This window comes from Natator depressus, chromosome 9, assembly GCF_965152275.1.
Source record: "Natator depressus isolate rNatDep1 chromosome 9, rNatDep2.hap1, whole genome shotgun sequence".
Classification (NCBI taxonomy): Eukaryota; Metazoa; Chordata; order Testudines; family Cheloniidae; genus Natator; species Natator depressus.
In genome coordinates, this window is record NC_134242.1 from 4,150,742 (window position 1) to 4,166,827 (window position 16,086).

General features: G+C 49.5%; 1 protein-coding gene across 3 annotated transcripts in view; it reads right to left on the bottom strand.

Annotated features, from left to right (window-relative positions):
* The window catches only part of TPRG1 (tumor protein p63 regulated 1), a 109,773-nt gene that overhangs the window by 59,045 nt on the left and 34,642 nt on the right, over nucleotides 1-16,086 (bottom strand). For 2 of the 3 annotated variants that reach the window (XM_074962864.1, XM_074962863.1), the window contains 2 exons: nucleotides 5,322-5,531; nucleotides 1,956-2,047 (listed from right to left, as the gene is read on the bottom strand). In XM_074962864.1, coding sequence (XP_074818965.1) covers nucleotides 1,956-2,047; nucleotides 5,322-5,531 — 302 coding nt within the window. Of the gene's footprint in view, nucleotides 1-1,955; nucleotides 2,048-5,321; nucleotides 5,532-6,983; nucleotides 7,099-16,086 lie in introns of those variants that run through there. The other variant, XM_074962865.1, reaches the window with a different exon arrangement.

Genomic DNA, 16,086 nt, shown 5'->3' on the forward strand with positions numbered 1-16,086 from the left:
CGCACCTGCCAGCCCCAGCGCTGCTGAAGTAGCTTAAAAGAAGCTCACTGACACATCTTCACAATCAGCAACAAAATACTGTATCTGGACGACAGCAGCCGCCCCTCCCAGCGGCCTCATCATACAGGATGAGTCAGCCTGTCTGACATCCTCCCTGACCAAGCGGGCTTCACACAGAGAAGAGCAACTCGCATCACAGCTGGTCTGTGCAAACCCTCCCTGGGAGGGTTGGAGCTTTTAAAAACATAGCAAATATATACAAGCTCCTGGAGAGGCCAAAGCAAACAGCAGCCCTGCTAAACGGGCTCCCTAACTCCAACAGTTGAGCACAGGCAGACTTGACGAGCTACTTGCCAACCAGGTCACAGGACCACAGCATGGTATCATTAGTGCAAGTAACCGTGCCCTTAACCACTGATTGCCGAGCAATCTGCCGCATTTGCCATGTACACACACCACCCCAGCAGTATTTACCCTGTCATTAAAAGGTCATTTCACTATCCTTACCAATACACAAGAGGTTTTAGACTATGGAAGGTTGCCCCAGGGCTCCTACCTACCAGTCTATCTCCGCTATTGAGATGCAGATTCTTGGGCTGATTCATTTTGTCCTATAAACCATTTTTGGGGGGTTTTTTTGCACAGAGGGTGAGGAGGGAGGGAGGGGATTGAAGAGGGAGGATGGTCCCGTGCTGAAGGGACTCAGGAGTGCAATTCCTGGTTCCAACCCAGAATTCCTGTGTAACCGCCCTATTCAACCTGCCCTGTGACGCAGTTTCCAGTCTGTAAAACGGGGATAAATACTGCTCCCTTTCAGCCACTCTTTGTCATGTCTATTTAGGCTGGAAGTTCTTTGGAGGATAGACCGACACGTACCGCATGTATGTGGAGCACCCAGCACAACAGAGCTCTGATCCTGATTTGGGGCCTCTAAATTTTGCTGTAATGGCTGTCAAATCCACCTACGTAACCCTGGTCCTACCAGCCTCTTTCTCTGTACTTTTGAAATCGCTCAACTATGTCAGGAGCCACATTAAATGCTGTTCTCGTCTCGGCTAAACCCAGGGTGCCACCTGCAAAGATCCTTAACTGCAGAACATATCCACTCCCGGGCTCGAATGACGTGTCATCTGTGAGACTGAGGATTTGTCATTTGCCGCTGCTGGGATGCTTTTAAACTAGAAATAAACACAGCAGAGGGGGCAATATCCAAGTTTCAGTTTCCTTAAAAGAAGCTGCTAACAGAGACCTTTGAAGCAAGATCGGCGATGATTCGGTCTCCCCCTCCCTGCACTAGCTCTTACAAAATCACAAAAGAGGCTCAGACGACCCCAGAATTAACAGTTATATTTACATTAACATGGTCTCTCTTCTTTGGTCTGACGACGACACCACCACCACCTATCTCTTATCTAGCACTTTTCATCTGCAGATCTCAAAGCACTTTACCAAAGGAGGGCAGCATTGTTATCCCCATTTCACAGATGGGAAAACTGAGGCACAGAGCAGGACAGTTACCTGCCCAAGGTCACCCAGCAGGCTGTGACAGTGCCAGGAACTGAATGCAGGTCTCCTGAGTCCCAGTCCAGTGCTCTACACACTGTTGCCAGTATAATAAATGACACTTACACAGCACTTACTGTCAACATGATTTACAAACCACTAACAAAAGGATCATCAGTATTAAGAGATTCTACACAACTCTTTATAGCACTACACTGGAGGCATAGGCCTGCTTTGTTCGTGCCTGGAATTCCTCTCCCTACAGTCTCCCTTTCAACAGGAAGTCATGCTACTGCTGATGTATCTATGCAATCACTTCTAAAAGCAGAACCCAGAGAGCTTAACCCAGTGTCGCTATGTGACACCCCTTCCCTCCCATTCTTGCTTTATTTCTAGCAGCCCGTAACAAAGCCACCACCTCAGCCAGTGCCCCATATGTCATGACTACTCACTCGGTCAAAAGCCAGAAGCTCTGAGCAGTTTCCCCCGAATTCTTGACCACGTGGATTTTTAGATCTTCTATGGCTTGGTCAAATGCTCCTGGCTAGAAAGAGAGAACATCAGAAAAGAATAGTAAGATAAACATGACGGAAAGAAATTACAGCTCAAACACACACGCTCCTCTTATTCTAATCCACGTCGTTGGAGCAACGCTAAGTGCATACAGGTGTCCCCTTCAAAGAAAAGTATCACGTCTCAAGCCTCAGAACTCGGGGATCTATTCAAAACATGTTTTTTATTTGGAAATGACTCAGTCATCTGCCCTCTGTCTGCCTTCCAGGGGGTGGGGGTTCATTTTATATACACAAGCTAACTGTGACATCCTTATTGTCCAGCTGTTAGAGGGTCCATCATGAGGTGACAACTATACCAGCTCCGAAGAAACAGAATATTGTTCAGACAAGAACGGAGCTTTCAAAACTACCAAAGTAATGACCAGGATGTGTGTGGAGGGAATCCAAGATGGCAGCTGGTGTTGGGGCGGTCTCACGGGTTAATGCAAAGGCCTTCCATTGGTTATGGAAGTACCACACATTTCCGTCTGTTCGTTTGTGGGTGCATGTGTCTGTCTGTCTGTGGGATTCCACTGACTTTACTGGAGGTACTTCACATTTACACTGGTGTAAACAAGCTCACATCCGGCCTGTATGACATGGGTCTTTTATATTTGTGATAGGAACACACCAGAAAGGGAGGAAGGTGGTAAAGACGTGGTATTTCATGACTGGGCTTGAGAGGCCTCAAACTGAAACTCACAACACGAGTTCCCTCTTTTCTTCTTCAAAATGAACAGGAAACTGCCACTGTCACATGGTTTCAATGTAAGCCCATACACCAGCCCTGGTCCACTTGAAAAGTCCCTGAGCATCAGCAAACCTTAGCTGTGCATCACGCACAACCAGGAGAGCCTCACATGGTTTCACCTTTCCTAAGAGACCTTTTCCACAGCACTGGTCGCCTAGCTCTGCAGGGCTGCTGTTACTTTGGAAAGACAGCAGCACAGGGGATCAGAGAGGACAGGGGAGCTGATCGTAGGGGCCAGCTCCGTGGGTGCTCTGGGGCTAGAGCACCCGGGGGAAAAAAAAAGTGGGTGCTCAGCACCCTCGGGGCAGCCCCTTGATCAGCTCCTCTCCCTCCCCCCAGCACCTCCTGCATGCCGCAAGCAGCTGTTCAGCAGCGTGCAGAAGGCACTGGAGGGAGGGCGAGGAGCAGGGGCTGGGCGGGCAAACTTGGGGGAAGGAGCGGAGAGGGGGCGGGAAGAGGTGGGGCAGGGCCTGGGATGGAGCAGGGGTCAAGCACGCTCCCAGCAACCCATAACGACAGCACCTATGGGTCTGATGCAACTGAGTTTGACTGGCAAAACCAGCTTGTCCTTCTACTGAAAGCGCATTATCTGTAAAGGTGCTCGGCGCCCTCACACCCCTGAAGTCGCTTTCCAGGATCAGGCTTCAAGGATCTGATCCAAAGCCAGTGAAGTCAATGGGAATCTTTAAACGTGCCACGGCCCATGCCCTTAAATAAGGCTATAGCCTCAGCCAGTGCTTAATTTGTAACGAAAGACGTGCCGGGGCTCAAGTCACTTCTTTACATTCATAGTGGATGCAGTCAGCCCAAAGGTGCCAGGGCTATGAACTGCCAAGCCCAGAGGTGCCGGGGCTAAGCCCTGGCAAGCCCTGGTGCAAATCAAGCATTGGCCTTATGACCAGGGAGGCTTAGACCATCTGCATTCTAGGGAGCCTTAGAGCATCTGCATTATTCGGAAAGAAAGGCCTGCTCCAGATGGCAGCATGAAAAGCCAACTCGCTCTATGAGCCGCCTTGATTTCCGACCAGGGAGATGCTCCCACAGGCAGCACTGTGCCTGATTCAGAGCTCTGTGGGGCAGGGGGTGGGGGGGTGATAGCACGCAGGGAGACTTGGTGTCGATATGAGCCAAACCAGTGTCATACAGGCAGCTGTGTCTCAGAACACCAGGGGATGCCCGGAGCCTGCTTACTAGAGACTTGCTGCCTACAGGAGACTGAAAGCTATAAAAAGGCAACAGGGAACCGTTCATTAAATAGTAAACGATCAAATGGTTTTAGCTCCTTTCATCTGCATATAATTTACATTCTTAAGTTTAAATTTAGAGAGAATTTCTCCCCTCCCCTTCCGGCTTTCGGGTATGATAGCTCGTGGATAGCAATCTGAGGGGAGCTTATAAATACATAGTCAGGGAAGATGAAGTATTGTTCCTTTTGTAAGACACTGCTTTGGATCAGCAGTCTCCGCCACCGAAACAATGATTCTACCCACAGCATAGCTCCAGTTATTAGCCCTGAGTGCTGCTTTTCCATCCAGGAAGACTCTGCATTAAATAGGTGCAAGAATTAAGGGCTCAATTAAGCCCAGTGGGAGCTTAAAGCGCTCAGCATCTCCAGGAACTGCTTAGGATCAGAGCCTAATAGCAAATGCGTTAAAACAGTGGATCGGAGACAGCCGAGGAAACATATTCCACAGAGTGCGTGCGCAATCAGACTTTGTATATACTAACATTAAGGAAAGGGCTTGTCAGGTGCTTTAGTGGATGCTGCCTGCATCAGTGAATGATAATTTTCAGACGCTTCTGTTGAGCCTTGGTGGATTCCTAGACTCAAGGCTGCTGGACACGCCACAAATACAATAAATTTGATGGAGGCCTTCTCTCCTTTGGGAATTTACTCCCTTTCCAGCCCATCAGTGGCTAGCAAAAGGAGTAGCTTCACCAATGCAAATTTCAAGTGTAGAAAAGCAAAGCCATGATTTACACCAATGCAGGTTACCCAGGGTTCAGAGAGGGGACTAGCTACCTTGGTACAAATTGCGGGTTTGTCTGCAATGAGTTCTGGCCGCTGACTGATGGAACTGAGGCAAATTCCCACATTAGACACGGCCTTTGATTGGATAAAGCCCTCTCATAAGCTATTACTTCTCAGTTATCCTTGGGAATGTCACAGAGTTGGTTACGTAAAATTGCACTCCATACCATACCCTCCAAACATTAGGGAGTCCAGGTTTGACCTATACCTCATGCCCATGTGCAGGGAAGATAGTGAGCACAGCTTATGATTTGTGGGAGTTCCAGGTGGAAATCACGCATGCCCGAAGGAGACTAGACTCACATGCAGGTTTTTTCCCCAGCGAACCTAAATCATAGACTCCTAGCCACATAACGGTAGATCACTCCAGATTCTCTTGGCAATTCGGGGACTGGATATCCAGGAGGAGAACCCAGGAGCCAAGCCATTCTGTGGGCAATCTGTTAACTAAGGGACACAAACAGGGGTGGGGTTTGCTTACCCTTGAAACAAAGAATTTCCTCATGGCATACTGGTTGACGTAAGAATTTGGGAAGGGAGTAGACTCAGAAGTCACAGAGGGGGACCCCTTGCCTCCACTTGGGTTGGACTCTGGAGCTTTTCCATTGCCAGCTTTTCTTTCGCCCGTCTCTTCCATTTGCTCCACCATCTGGAACTCTTGGTTGTGCTCACTGTTAGACATTTCAGCCACCTAAAAATCAAGCAAGACAGAACCACCAGAACATCTGATCAAATCTTTTGTATTACTGCTAAATGAAATGCAAGCACATGCCAACTGGGCAAAACCAAATGAATGCTTAAACCTCCATGCTTTTCCATATCTATGGCCTTCAAAATATTATTGAGCTGCATTAGTAAATGGCATTAACACAATAACATCACCTTACTCGTTTGTCGCAGCTTTCATCCAAAGATCTCAAAGTGCTCTGTAAATATGAGGTAGGTCTCACAACCCTCCCTTTGAGGAGAGTACGTGTTATTCCTATTTCCAACACAGAAAGAAGGCATGGCCTGACCTAGGCCACCCAGGATTGTGGAAAAGCTGGGAACAGAAGCTCCGTTAGCTCAGTCCTGTAATTTAACCACTATGGACAATACTTCTGCCCAACACGTGCCAAGACCATTGTCCAAACCTTCTTGTGACAGAGTGGACTCTCAGCTGCAGCACCTCCTTATGGCCAGATGTGGTGTAGCAGCTCTACCTCTCCAGCACCCCCTGCTGATGGTGGGTCTGGTTCTGCAGGGGTCTGTCTTCCTGTACCTCAGCCCGCCGGTCAGGTGACAATTTGTTCCCACCCCTCTGGGATCATAAAGTCCAAAAGTCCCCAGCACAAGGTCTTCAGTCTCAATCCAGGTCCTGTTGTCCTCACACCCTTCTGCTGGGTCTCTGTCATTCTTGTCCCCTTCTCTGGACACATGCCATCTTGCTGCTGGCTAGTAGGAGAACCCAGGCCCAACCACACTGCTGGGCTCCAGCCCAGGGATCCTGTAACCAGCAGCCAAGGACTGTTCCATCCAGCTCCCTGGACTTTTTCCTACTCAGCTGTCGAGGTTGACCCTTCTCTCAGGGGCCTGGACTTGCAGGACTTTCCCTTGGAATCCCGTAACAAGCTCCCAAACTGCCAGCGATAAACCCACTTCTGCCCTCCTTGGACCTGACATTACATCTCTCTCAATAGCCTCCCCAGTTTCTCTCCTTTGAGCTTCCCACCAGAGCCTGTACCCCTCCGGTGGCTGCTCTGTAGCACTCCAGGCCACTTACCAGACTTCTCTGTTCCAGAGAAGATCCCAGGGCCAGCTCACCCCAACCTCTCTAGTCCCAGAAAGTGACTGCAACGTTCCTCGCTCGCTACCTACAGTCCCCTTCTAATTTAAAAAACTCCCTTATGTACAGTCCTCTCCTAGCCCCACCCCAGCTGCACTTCCTCATCCTTAAGCCTGGCCCACCCTCCAGGTGCAGCCTGGTATGCTCATTGGTCTCCTTCTCTGTCCCACATTTGCCTTTTCCTTGCCTGCATGGGGCATACACCCCCTCACACTCCTGAAATCTTTGAAGGTTAGGATAGCACCGGACCTGAATCCAAAACAAATCTAGTTTTGATTATAAGAGAAGAAAACCTGGTCTGACGAATCCGAAGCCCACCTGAGAAATGCTGCAAAAACAAAATCACCGGTCTCTCCCACCACACAAAAATCAATGTTATGTTGTATCTATTTATTTACTTAGGTCCTTCTTTGATGACAACATACAGGACTTCCCAATCATCCCCCTTTCTAGAAAGTATGTTCAAGGGGACAGCATTTGCCAGGGAATAAATGAGGCACAGGCTACATTCAGCAGTCAGTGTACAGCAAATGGCAGAGCTGCATGAAAGCCAACCTCAGACATAGAAAAGGCAAGCAGCAATTTGCACCAGTTGGTAGCAATTAGCATACCATATGTGGAAAATCACAGGATGAGCCCTCAGATTTTGTTTCCGTTTATTTCTGTGGCATCTCCTGCAGTCGATAGCCTGGACACTTGTTTACTCTAACGATTCACTGAATGGGCATTGTTTCAAGCACTTGTCAGAGATATAACCCAGGGTCTTGGGCTTCTCTGCACCTTCCTCTGATCAGAGGATAGGAATGCAGTCACTGCATCGTGCTCTGTTCTGTGTTAATTTCACTTAGCAGGTGTGTGACTAGGAACAGGAGATCCTTGTGGGACTATTTAGGGTTGGGCTGCAAAACAAAGTGAAGTTTGCAAGCTTGTTTTTCCTGCCTCTGAACCAAAGGCTCCTCCCAAAGGCGAGTCAATTTAAAAAGAAAAATCTTTCTTCCTACAGGGAAGACTCTGCTGTGTATTAAGGACGTAAGAACACACTCAAAGGCTAGGTGAGCAAGAATGGGTGCCCTGTCTATGGGAAGAGAATATATTTATTTTTTTCATTAGCATCATCTCTCTTCTATGTTTTTTTCCCTGAGTTTAATTTATCGTTTTTTACTCTGCTCACTTATTCATCCACTTTGCATGCTGATCTCAGCCACCTAACTCCTGTTTTAATGTCTCCCCCAGTGGAACACAAATCTAACAGCAGAGATAGTTGAGGAGTTTCGACAAAATGGTGTTTTTCTTGGAAAATGCTGATTCTTCACACCTCCACACCTGAGCACTCACCTGAGATGAGGGACACCTGGGCTCAAGTGCCTATGGTGTCTGATTTTCTTGGGGTGGATGTGATTTCTCTCTCTGGTGTTTGTCAAAAAGCTTTGAACGGCCTCATGCAGAATGGGAAAAATTTCCAGAAAACCTCAACAATTTTTCCTGAGACAAAAAAACTATTTCCCACCAACCCTCCCTGTCAGCGTTTGAGTTCAAAGCCATGTATCAGCCTGTTCAAAATTAGGCAAAACAAATTTGCCAAGTCTCGAGTGAGTACTGTATTGTGCTTTGCAAAACACAGAACTGACACAGCTCTGTCCCCTGGGTGAGCTTGCTAGCTGAATGGGACTGAGATAGAAAGAGTTAAAGGATGAGGGCAGGAGCAAATAAAGTGATAGAGCTGATAGGGGTAAGCCCCTGAATAAAACTTCTGTGTGTGATTAGTTTATTGCTGGATAGAAGGCTGGTAACTATGGGTGGTGGCTCATGGCATCTCTGCCCTGTGAAGTTTACTCCTGGAGTACACTGTAAAAGTCACCCAGTGCTGACAACAGATGTTAGCAAGGGGTCCTGAATGTGGTTCAACTGCAAAAAGATGATTCTGGGGGTGACTTCATTATGCTGTCTAAGTACCATCCTGGGGAGGGAATAGTAGGTAGGTACTAACAGGCTCTTCAATCTAACAGAGAAAGGCAGAACACCAACCAGCGGCTGGACACTGACACCAGACAAATGCAATCTAGAATTTAGGCCATGCATTTTTAACAGTGAGGGTGGTTAGCCACTAAGCTTATGGTCAAATAAATTGGTTAGTCTCTAAGGTGCCACAAGTACTCCTTTTCTTTTTGCGAATGCAGACTAACACGGCTGTTACTCTGAAACCTGGAACAGACTTGTAAGGGATGTGGTGGATTTTCCATCTCTTGATGGCTTTAACTCAAGACCGTCCAGCCTTGCTGGAAGAGATGCTTTAGTCAAATGCAAGTGTGCTGGGGTACATCACCTCCGCACCAGCATGGAAGGGTTAAGGAGCAGCGTGGGGCCAGGATGGCCCTGCCCCTCTGCACTTGCAAATCTGGAGAAAGCATTAAAAGGAGATCTGGGCAACCCTGGGGAGGGACCAGACTGTTGAGTCTCTCCAGCTCTGAAGAGAGGGCTGGCAGCCTGCCGAGGCCCTGCCCTAGCAGGAGGAGGGTGCAGGACCCGAAGCAGAAGGGGAAAGAGGAGTCAGAGTCCCCCAGTGGACTCTGACATGGACAGTGACACTCCCAGGACTCTCTGGAGTCAGAGGGGCCCATATCCTGGAGGGAGTTGCTGACAGGTTTTTCTTTTCCTTTTTTTGGTTGAGCCCCGTTTGCTAACTGCAGGTGATTTTGTGGTTTCGCCTGGGACCCCAAGGGGGGACATGGCCCCAGAGGCCTCGGCCAGAAGGTCGAGCGCCAGCCTGCTAGAAAGATGCCCCATAACTCCTGTTAGGGTGGGGGATAATTGGACTCATGTATGAGCTCCGCGTGTGGCTCCTGGAGGGGGCGCTCTACCATGGACAGATTCGTGACCCCAAGTGATGGGGCTCAATTCCGGAGTAACTGGGCGGGAGGTCAGAGTAGAAAATATGATGGTCCCTTCTGGGCTTAACCTCTGCAACTCTCTGTGCAGCCTGGGTGCAGACGCTAAGGTTGCAGCCCAGATACTGAGCTCAGCTGGTCCTTGGCACTGGACTTGCACTTAGCTTGCCCTCAGCTGCGACCGTGGACGATGCACGCGCTCTGCCACTGGTCACCTCGGCGCTATTGACCAGGCTGCAGTGCAGACCGCAGGCAAACGAAGGGCTCGCTGGCTTTTTACACCATAAAGAGGACACACAGGAAAACAAGCTGCCTTTTCAGTGCACAGTTACGGACACGAAGAACTTCCCTCAAGTAGCCTCATTTTTTACTGGGATGCGGCTCTAAAGCCAGTGGATCTACCCAGCTGGGGTTTTCCTGGTTTGGTGGGATTCCTCGGTGAGGGAAAGCTAATGAAGCCAGCTCCTGCACCACTCTCTTGGTGGCACTGGACGTGGGGCCATGGCCAGGGGGGAAAAGAGCTTGTCCGGAGCACCATCCAAATCCCCAGCTGCCCACTCGCACCCCAAACTGTTCTACACGCCGCCGACAGCTGAGCTATCTCTGCTGGCCGTGGGATTGGGAAGCTGGTTTGCAGAGTTCCCCCTCCCAGATGTCTCGTTTTTATTCCAGTAGGAAGTAGGGCCAAGAGGCCCCAGTTGAGATCAGATCCCTATTCTGCTGTGTGCAACACCCCCTCCCACCTCACACACCGTAAGACATCTCTGGCCTTGAACAGCTTACAGTTTAAGCAGACAAGATAGACAAAGGATCCGGAAAAGGAAGCCCCAACCAGCACACAGATGCATCTGAGAACTTGGGCTTTCATTACAGAATGTCGCAGGGTTTACCAGGAAGGCTGGCTACAGGGTAGAGGCTGTTGGATTTGCTAATAGATCGGCAGAGCCACAGTACATCTGGGATTTGATGCCTCCAAAAAGGATGGTGTGCGCCCAAGGGAAGCCCTCAGTTCTATACCCCCAGCCTATAGGAAAGAATTTGCAAAAGATGTGTGTTTTGCCACTGCACTAGAGATATATGCATCAGCTCAGGCCACAAGAGACTTCTTCTGAAGCTAGGGCAAAGGCACAATATTATTAACCCCGCTTTCCTGCTGCGCTATATAGTGACCCATGAGGCAGATACATCTTCTCCAATAACTCCTTTGCAATCTACAGAGTTTGCTTTTGCTCATTTCAAAGGAGGCTCAGCCATTGTCCTCTCTTTACACACAACTTCAGGGAACTTCTAACCTTGAAATTAAGTTAAAGTCCTTGGAATGTTTGCTAATTAACCCGAAACTGACATTAACCACTTCCTTTCAGCGTTTCTGGGTATCCGAACAAATAGACTTCTTCTGCATATTTCAGTTGCCTGGCCTTTTGCATTGTGAAAGATCTAAGCAACATCTTTCCTAGACAGCTCTTTGCATTTAAATTACAGACTCCCTTACTGGTAAAGTCATTCCCACCCAGCATTGCTGAATTGTGTAATGGAGGTGTAAAGCTCAGGGAGGACCTACCACATAGCATGAATCAAATGAAGACATCAAAGGGCGGACGGCGTGACAGGTTTCTCAGAGCATGCAACAGCCACCCCACTACAGGAAGCTTTGGGGATATTTACAGGGAGCTCCTCCCAGGTATATGGGGCAGCATGGGAGAAAGGACAAAGATGCTTGCTTGACAATTTAACTCATGGGCAATGGAGCCTGGCTTCCCAGGAACTGGGAACGGACTAGTGTGTTGGCAGCAATGCATTCACACTTTGGCCTACCTATGGCTTTTGTTCCAGGGAGACAGGTCCAAAGACCAACCCCTGCATTAGTCTGGGTGTACAGCACCATAGTTCAGTGCAATGGATGGGAGGGCAGTGTACACAAATATAGGGACTTTGTCCTCTTCTTTGGCACTCCCATGATGTTTTCATCAAGTGACACTTTTTGTATACTGATAAAGAATTGAAATGCTCCTGTGAGGTAGGCAAGCTATTGTGATCCCCCATTTTGCAACTGGGGAAACTGAGGCAGAGCACAGCTCTGGCTCACCCAAGTCAAGTGACAGAGCCAGGAAGAGAAACCCAGGCCCTTGCCCTAAATCCCAGACAACAGTCCTTCCCAGAGGCCCCTGAGCCAAACTGCTGGTTGAAGAGGAGGGAACCTGCCACCTGCTCAGAGGCATGGAGAGATCTGGAGTAAACGGTGAAAAAGACTTGAGATCAGGACACCAGGGTTCTACTCGCTCTGCCACTAACTCACCGCATGGCCTGTAATTGATCAACGCTTGCCTGGTGCTTTGGGGTCCTCAGATGGAAGGCGTCACAGGAAGTAACAATGACGACACCTCACTGGCCTATTGTGCTCTCCATGAGTAGATCTCAAAGTGCTCGTGGACCTGATCACCAGCCTGGGACAAACAATCGGCCACGCTCAGTTCAGTCTATGCCCTGTCCGCAGGGCCCTGTTTATTCTTCAGTGCAAATAAAAAAACCCGGAAATGTGTAACAATAACAAAGAAATAACCCTGTTCCCAAACTCGATGGTGGGGCTCTCTGGCTGAATGGCTCGAGCTTCCCCAGCCCGAGGTGTACGCAGAGCCTGCTTTCCCTTTCTCAGCTTCTGCGGCAGCCATGGGACAGTGCACACCCAGTCCTCTCCTGGTCCCAGGCTCCCTCATGGAGCTGGGGATCTTCTTCACCATCCCTACATGGGAATCCTCACCAGGCCAGAAAAGGGCTGGCTGTTCCCCATTGCCTCTGGCCCTTAAAGGGACCAGTGCCCGGTTACACTGCTTTGCAACAGCAGGCAAGTATCATTATGTGATGAGATCAAAGTTACCATATTGATTGTCCTAGTGTAGACCTCTCACTCCCCTTCCCCAACCTGATGTCTGAGACCAGGTTTTCTTCTTACCACAGCTCTGAGGTTCTGGCCCCGGCCCCAGAGCGTCCTGCAGCACACGCCCTAGTTTTGCCTAGCAATGTTTCTTCCTGCAGCACCCGCCCCCCCTCCCCCCACCCTCTGTATGCTCAAGGAATTCACCTTCGGTAAACAAGCCTCACAAAGGGAACCAGCGTTGGAGTGGCTGACTGCAGGGAGGGTTTGCCACAATGTCAGGCCCATCTCTTCTGCCTGTGGCTGCCTCCACGTGCTGGGAATGAGTCCAGCCCCCAAAGGTGGGCAATTCAGGATCCTGAGATTGGAAGAGAACGTCACCCACATTAACTAATGTGAAATGTACCGGATGTTCCAGAGCTTGGCAATCTAGCGTCACCTCCTTGAAAAACGGGGTTCGTGGAGGTGATCACTGTGGGGATACAGACTGGAATAGCAGGTATAGCAGGAGTGGATTTTGTCCACATTCGAACAGAATGTTGTTACTTCGTAAGGGACCGTGGTATTCAGCGTTCCGTCTAGACATGCTCCAGTTTGGTCACAAGCTGTTGGGCCCGATGCAGGAGTAAGCAGGTGACGCTCATAGCCTACACAGGAAGTCAGGCAAGATTGATCAGAACGGTCCTTCTGTTCTTCAAAAGTGATGAATCTTCCATAGCCTGGGAAGACTTGGAGAAGCCAATGAACAAAAGGTCCACCTGAGACACAGACTTGGAGGATCTGGGCAAACACAATCAAGCGAGGTCACAGACTGCCAGGGCACTGAGCAACCATCAAGAAGATGCATGGTAGAGAGCGGGATCACTGTAGTTGAGGAGTCCTGGGTAGAGAGAGCACAAGTGCTAGGCAACCGGGAAGTCTGTGCTCCCCAGCAGCTCAGAACGGGGCACTTAGCAACTAGCAATTCCACACAGCGGACTAACAGAGTGTGAATCCTGGACTTAGTCCATCAATTCGCCAGTAGCACCACCAGGATGGTCCTGCACAGCTGTGGAGTTGGTGGGTGGGGCAAAGAGGAGAAAGCATTAGCCTCAGGGCTCTTAAAAGCTGGAGCCCGAACAGAGCTTTACGTAAGAACAGCCCTACTGGGTCAGACCAAAGGTCCATCTAGCCCAGTACCCTGTCTTCTGACAGTGGCCAGTGCCAGGTGCCCCAGAGGGAACGAACAGAACAGGGAATCATCAAGTGATCCATTCCTGGTCGCCCATTCCCAGCTTCTGGCAAACAGAGGCTAGAGACACCATCCCTGCCCATCCTGGCTAATAGCCATTGATGGACCTATCCTCCATGAATTTATCTAGTTCTTTTTTGAACCCTGTTATAGTCTTGGCCTTCACAACCTCCTCTGGCAAAGAGTTCCACAGGTTGACTGTGCATTGTGTGAAAATACTTCCTTTTGTTTGTTTAAACAAAAGCTTTCTCAAGAAAGCTTGGCCCAGGAGGATGGTAGTATTAGCATGAAACTTCACAAGGGAAGAGCAAGTGCATACAAGAGAACAACATTCCACCTGTGTGCAGACACTGGTTGGATGTAATCATCCCAGCACAGTGCTATGGGTTATTATATCTGACCCGCAGCAGGGACGCTCACCTCCACTCACCAATATCTTCTAATGCTTCAAGGAGATGAAGACAGCCGTCATCTCCATAGCCCCCGTTATCTTATCCCAAGAAGAGGAGGCACTAAAATAAGAACCGTGCTTGGGAGAGCAGAATGTGCCCGATTGCAAAGACCAGATGCACCATTCGGGTCTCCCAGCCCCTCTGTCATTTACTTCACCAGCTCCACGGGAATCAATTCTGTGTAAACTCCTCAAAGCAGTTAAGAACTCAGAGGTGCTGCTGCCTGGCAATGCCATCCAGTATGGGCATCAAACTGCACCCACAATGTGACCTATAAAGTCATATTGAAGCTGGCACTGCCTATAAGCCAACCTCATACATATGCAGCCCCTGCTCATTTCAATGAAGTCCTTAAAGCCCAGTGACCCATCTCTAAACTGTCTTTTTTTATGAATAAGGGCAAGCCCAGAGGGCTACTGAAAACCTGCAGCCCAGCCAAGGAAGTCCAGCTGTTGTACAGTACTTTATGCTGGAAGCCCGACAAGGCATGAGGAGCTGGGGGGAAAATCATGGGTCTGCTACAAAAGTGGTCTCACAACTTAGGTATACATTTATTGGCTCACATACAAGTAGATACGCCAGCTCAGTCGTTCTCCAGCCACGTTCTTTGGACCATCAGTGATCTGCGCAGCCCTGCCTGGAAGTCTGCAGAGTGAACCCAGATGTGAAGATGGCTGGGGGCCAGAAAGGGAGGTGGGGCCGGCAGGGCCTTTCTTCCCTACAAAGTGGGCCCAGCAGCAGCTGCTACTCACTGGGCTGCTTCCAGGTTCATTATAGCCTGCCCCCACCTCCACGCTGGCTGCCTCCTCATCCGACTGGATACATCCTGTGGCCAACAGGAAGCTCTGCTTTGCCGCAGCCAGCAGGGCTCTGTTCCAAGGGTGCATTTGCCATGTGGCTTCTGCTGGCTGGGAGATGTGGAGTTGGTCCAGCAGCACATGCATCTCAGTGGCTGCTCATTTGAACAGCCACCAGGTGGCAGTGCAGAGACAGGGACTGGGGAGCCGCAGAGATCTCCAGAAAAATCTCCCAAATTTTGCCGCAAGAAAGTAAGTGGTAGCCCAAAAAGTCGCCACGAATTTTCGTCACCGAGGCCTTTCAAAAGTAGAACTATTGGTGAAAAATTACCAAGAGTGGCAACACCAGGCGCAGACTGACAGAACTGGAGAAGCACTGAGATAGCCTACACAAAATGCCACCTAGTGGCTGTTGTTGGCCATTGCAGATTTGCAATTCCTTTTGCATTCAGAAAGTTGAAATTGGGGAGTCAGCATGTGTGTATGCAGACATGCCCTGGAACCGCAGTCCTGGCACTCCATCATTTGCATGTGCCACTGATTAGCTCAGCATCACTACTTTACAGTTAAACCCACAGACAACCCTCCTCCTGCCACTCAGAGACTCCATCTGACACGGCTGCAACTACTGGCCCGCACATATTAGGGGAGGAGGACATTGCCCATTCAAGCGTGTCAAGATCCAGACCTCAACACTGGGCACTTCAATGAGAACATGAATTGTCAGGCAGAGAGCACTTGGGAATGAGGTGCATTCTCTGTCCTGAATGCGTGTGCTGAGAAGGGAAGGTTCAGGTCAGCTTAAATTGATGTAATAGCTCAGTACTGTTCACCCAGGAACAACTTATCCCCAGGGTTCTAGGGAGTATGACACAGTGTGACAAACCCACCGGACTTCCTGCTTCTCTCTTTGCTGCATAGCATGACCGCTGGGAAGTCCATGGCAGTAGATGAGATAGAACTCAAATTCTCCTGCTCTAAAAGCACAAGGCCCCCCGCCACCTAAGCGAAAAGAGAATCATCAGAGGCAGTGTCTGGTATAGGTCCTAGGACACACAATTAAACAGTTCTGGTACCATCCAGTAGCATGTGGTGGTACAAATATACACCAGCCAGTTCATTTCAGTGCAATGAAGAGGATCAAATAACCTGCCAAAACAATTTACCCAGCAGGGAATAATAAC